The sequence below is a fragment of the Otolemur garnettii genome, unplaced genomic scaffold (assembly GCF_000181295.1).
Source record: "Otolemur garnettii isolate 467f Iridium unplaced genomic scaffold, OtoGar3 scaffold00191, whole genome shotgun sequence".
In the NCBI taxonomy this organism is placed as follows: Eukaryota; Metazoa; Chordata; class Mammalia; order Primates; family Galagidae; genus Otolemur; species Otolemur garnettii.
The window spans coordinates 1,008,300-1,013,552 of NW_003852586.1; the positions used below are offsets into that span (position 1 = coordinate 1,008,300).

At 46.5% G+C, this 5,253-nt stretch overlaps 1 protein-coding gene across 1 annotated transcript in view; it reads right to left on the reverse strand.

Moving 5' to 3' along the window:
- The window catches only part of MOB1B (MOB kinase activator 1B), a 48,418-nt gene extending 43,920 nt beyond the window's left edge, over positions 1–4,498 (reverse strand). Inside the window, exons 1-2 of the mRNA XM_012812131.2 lie at positions 4,358–4,498; positions 4,176–4,216 (exon numbers count right to left, since the gene is read on the reverse strand). Coding sequence (XP_012667585.1) covers positions 4,176–4,216; positions 4,358–4,498 — 182 coding nt within the window. The remainder of the gene's footprint in view (positions 1–4,175; positions 4,217–4,357) is intronic.
- Positions 4,499–5,253: the final 755 nt, after the last annotated feature.

Sequence of the window (5,253 nt, forward strand, 5' to 3'; positions counted from 1 at the left end):
AAAAAAAAAAAAAAAAGAAGGAAGACCTTTAGAAGCTATCTGGGATTCTTTAAAACAGAAGAAAATGTGGCAGGACACAGTAGCTCACGCCTGTAATCTAAGCACTTTGGGAGGCCAAGGCAAGTGGACTGCCTGAGCTCACAGGTTCGAGACCAGCCTGAGCAAGAGCATGACCTTGTCTCTAAAAATAGGTGGGCATTGTGGTGGGCATCTGTCATCCCAGCTACTCGAAGGCTGAGGCATGAGAATTGCTTAAGTCTAAGAGTCACAGCAAGCTCTTAAGCCCACAGCAACCTCTTAAGCCCAAAGAGACTGAGGTTGCTGTGAGCTATAACACCATGGCACTCTACCAGGGGGAACAAAGTGAAACTCTGTCTCAAAAAAAAAAAAAAAAGAAAGAAAAGAAAAAGGCCTACTTGAATATCACCTTTTGAACACACACACACATACGTATATGTGAGAAAGATTGTTTTGTTTGTTTTTTGAGATGGAGTCTCACTTTATCGCCCTATGATAAGTACTGTGATGAGTACTATGATGTCATAGCTCGCAGTAACTTCAGTCTCTTTGGGTTCAAGAGGTTGCTGTGAGCTGTGACGTCACAGCACTCTACCCAGAGCGACAGCTTGAGGCTCTGTCTCAAAAAAAAAAAAGGAAGACTTTTAGAAGCTATCTGGGATTCTTTAAAATAGTCTCAGCCTCCCAAGTAGCTGGGACCACAGGTGCCCATCACAATGCCCAGCTATTTTTAGAGACAAAGTCATGCTCTTGCTTAGGCTGGTCTCAAACCTGTGAGCTCAGACAATCCACCCGCCTTGGCCTCCCAGAGACAGAGTTTTATCAATTACAGATAAAATAGAATCTCTGGATCTAAACTTCCAGGATTCAAATCCAAGTTGACCATTTATCAGTTACATAATTTTGAGAAAATTATGTAACCTCTTTGTGCCAGTTTCTGTATCTGTGAAATGGGATTCCAGCTAGTTATTGAACTAAGTCAATTATTTAAAACACTTAGTGTACATAATAGGCACTCAGCAAATTTTTATTTTTTAAAACATTAACTTATTTTACAGATGAGGATAGTGAGACACTAAAATCAGTTAAATTATTTGTATGACAACAAAGATTGCTGAGATGGGGGGGCAGTAGGAAGAAAAAGAGAAAGGAAGACATCATGGAGGACAGAGAAAAACATAAACGCAGCTAAAATCCTGCGTCTCCCTTCCTAAATTCTTACAGAATGACAAATGGAAGGTACTTAGCCTAGTCCTCAATAAATAGTTCCTTCCTTCCTTCCTTCCTTTCCCAACTTGTTTCTTCCCAAACAGAAACACACCTGGTTTAGATTTACTCACATCCCCAAACACCTTTCCCACAGACTTCTCTTTAAAAGTTAACTGCAGCCAGGCATAGTGGCACATGCCTGCAGGCTCACCTACTCTAGAGGCTGCGCCCAGAGAACTTCTTGCAGCCAGGAATTTGAGACGAGCCTAGGGCAACACAGCAAGATCCTGTCTCTATGAAAAATAAGAAAAACCAGCCAAGAGCAGCAATGCACACCTGTAGTCCCAGCTACTCAGGAGGCTGAGGCAGGAGGATTGTGTGAGTCCAGGAGTTTGAGGCTGCAGTCAAGAGAGGCTAGGTCATGGCACTCTAGCTCTCACAACCCAGTGAGACTCTGTCTCCAAACAAAAAAAGATGATAATAATGAGACCACCAACCTGAAGGTGGTGATTCTGCCTCTTAGTGAATAGAGGTAAATGTGCGTGGGCTATCACTGATAGATCCCCTTCTAGCTCCACACTACAGCCTCTCGCATAATCATGAAAACAATTTACAGGCGATTTCATGTTTTATTGTTCTCTCTGACTGAAATCTCCCATTTCCCCTTTCCCTCTTAAAGAGCTCTAGTTCCCCCTCCGTTAAATATCACCCACTTTTCTAATGAAACCTTCCTGCAGCCGCTCTATGTTCTCCATGCCCTCACATTGTACTGTGTTTCTTACACTATTTATGTACTGTCTATCATCTCTAAATCTCACATCCTGCACAATGCCTGGCATATAGGAGGTGCTGAGTATATATTTAGAGATTTGAGTCTACAAACTTAAATTAAGTTCCTGTGAACTTTCCAAACTGACCATCTGGGAGGTCAGCTTAATCTACAGTCACAGAGGCCAAATTGCAGCACAACCAAAACTTTCTCCAGCCAGAACCACATAGCAGTGCAATTTATCCTGAGCATTTGTACAAAAACTACACAAAGGGCCAAGAATGCTGGCTCATGCCTGTAATTCTAGCACTCTGGGAGACCAGAGCAGGTGGACTGCCTGAGCTCACAGGTTTAAGACCAGCCTGAGCCACAGAGAGACCTCGCTTCTAAAAATACCCAGCTGGGCATTGTGGCAGTCCCAGTAACTTGGGAGGCTGAGGCAAGAGAATCGCTTGAGCCCAAGAGTTTGAGGTTGCTGTGAGCTATGAAGCCACAGCACTCTAGGCACTCTACTAAGGGTGACAAAGTGACTGTTTCAAAAAAGAAACAAACAAACCAAAAAAAACTACACAAAGGTATACTCCTGCAGTGATCTAGACACATTCTTTGGGTTATTCTCACCCACCGCCATTCCCTATCTGAAACCTTCCTTACCCTGCTTCCACTTTATTCCATGGCATGTAAGACCTTCTACCATCCTCTACTAATCAGTATACAGTCCTGATGTTTAGTGTTTATGAATATTTACCAGAACGTAGACACCACTAACTATCTGTTTTGTTATAAATCATACCCAGTGTCTATATCATGCCTAGGACAGTGAATTTTTTAATCAGTAAGTCTTTCCTTCCATCTGCAGCCCTCAAGCATCCTGAGTCATCAACTTCACCGCCCCATCTCACAGCACCCTTACTCCTTCCACTCCACAACTCATTCCTGCCTTCCCAGTAAGCCTCTAGAAACTGGAGGGAAATATCTGTATTCAACTCCCAACTATAACTGTCCCATTCACTGCTCATCTCGTGATATAAAAATAGTATTCAGCAAGCTATACCAAACAATAAACAGATGAAATATCCAAAACTTTGTTCTTTCACTTCCAATAATAATCATTTCTATGTGGTCTTCATGGTTTTAAACTACTGGTGGACAAAGACCAAAATTAAAAATGCTGAAGTAACTTTCTCAGAGCTCATCTATATATGCTGAAGATATATTAACTGTTACATGTGACCTGACAAAAAAACTGTGCCCCAAATAACGCAAACTTTCTAAGGTGTTAAATACATCACTTACAGCAAGATTTCCTTAGGCAGCTAATATACTTTAGAAGAAGTGAACTAATCTACCACATTTCTAGATCTATTAAATAATGATACATGTAAAAATAGTACATTATTGTATTTGCATTCAGAACATAGTACCAGAACCTTCTCCATCTCTAGTTTCAGCCAAATATGGCTCTTCTCTGCTTCAACCAATTTAGTTTAGTAGTTCCAAGAGACATGCCCCATGGGAAGCAGGCATAGACATCTACGAGGCTATTTCAAATACAGCTTTTACATTCTCAAAGAAAATCAAACGTTAGAAATGTAAAGTTACACCCAAGAAGAGAAGCTTCAAGTTAAAAAGTTTTGAGCTGAGATGGCTGGATATGTCAGTCAGACTGAAACAGAAAACAAAGACATTTATAAAGACACCCAGTCCTCTCTCCAGCACTATTTCAATCTGTCAAACTAAGAATCAACTTCCAGGATGAGCCTAAGAAAGGGGCTTTACAAGCTTAAAGGTGTCAGGCAAGGTGGCAGAATCCAGGCCTTGTGCATATGGGAAATGTTACTGAGTCTGCCAGAGGGTAGTGTTCTGTGGTCACTGTTTGAAACACCTTCAGAAGAATTAATGTCCTACATACATTGAGCACGTGAAAATAAAGGTGATTCTCAGGATTCAGACACCCATATGAGATCTAAAAATTACGGAAGGCAGGGAAAGAAGAGAAATAACTGAAAATAATATTTAAGGGCTATCTTTCTCCAGCAGTAAAGGAGCATGCGGGATTTGCTTTCAAAAAGACTAAACACGGGTAGGTGAGTCACAACCAGGGCTTCAAAAGGGTTACTTCTGGGGTATGACCCCTATTTTTGGAGGACCAAGGCCTGTCTGCTGCCCGCACACTCACATCTGGTTGGCCCATGTCCCTGCCCTTTCCTCCCCGCTAGTCTGGAATAAATGATAAGTCAAACAGTGGCGGCATGACACCCAAGTGGCATTTACCAATGATTTGCAGACAACTTCCCGGACCTAATCTACCCAAGACATGCTACCCCCACCCAAGAGGTGGCCTTCTCATCAGGACGCTACCCCGCCCACATTGGTGGCCTTGGTGGCCGTCTTATCAGGGCTGCGCTCTGAAAGGAGGCGCTTCGGGGTCAAGGCGGCTCCAGACCCGCCTCCCGAAGACCCCAGGCTGTCACAGAGGCCCCGACCCGCCACCTGGCCCATTCCGGCGTTACATCCGAGGCCCGGTCATCCCGATATCCCAGTCCTGAGACCTAAGCGGGTAGTTAGAGGGTGCTGGGGTGTTGGTGCAGAGTACGACGCTCTATTTTCTGTGCTCGGGAGCAGAAACGAGGCATGGGGAGTCGAGAAGGAGCAGGGGATGGGCAGGGTCACACGGAGAACAGGAGGTGGCCACCACAAACATGCAAACAGCAAAACTGGGACCGGAGTTCCTGTAAACCAAGGCAGGAGTTGGGGTGACGGGGAAACCCGGACGCAGCTCCCGATACATTGAGGGGAACAGCCTCCGTGGGGCTGAAGGGCCCAGCGCGCTTGGACTTGCTGTGGGGGCGGCTGCATGCAGCCCGGAGCTCCGCACCGCGGGACTTGCGGCCTGCGGCCGAGACAGGGGAGGGGTCAAGGCGGCGGGGAGCGAGGTCCGAGGCAGGGGGCGGGGCCCGGGCAGCCGGCCAGGGTCGTAGCCCCGGCAGGGACAAGGCGGCCGGGGGTTGGGGCCGAGGCGGTGACAGAGGACAGGAGGCCGAGGCACGACCAGGGGGCCGAGGGGCCAGGGAAGCCCGAACAAAGCCGACGCAGACTGGCTACTCACAACAAGAAGCTCATGTCGGCCGCGGCGCGGGCTGGGGACTCGGCGGTCGCAAGGCCTCCGACGGCGTCGGGCGAGGAGGAAGCTGCGGGAGGACGACGGAGCTGGGCGGTCTGGCGGGAGGAGGAAGACAGGGCCCGGCTGTCCGGCG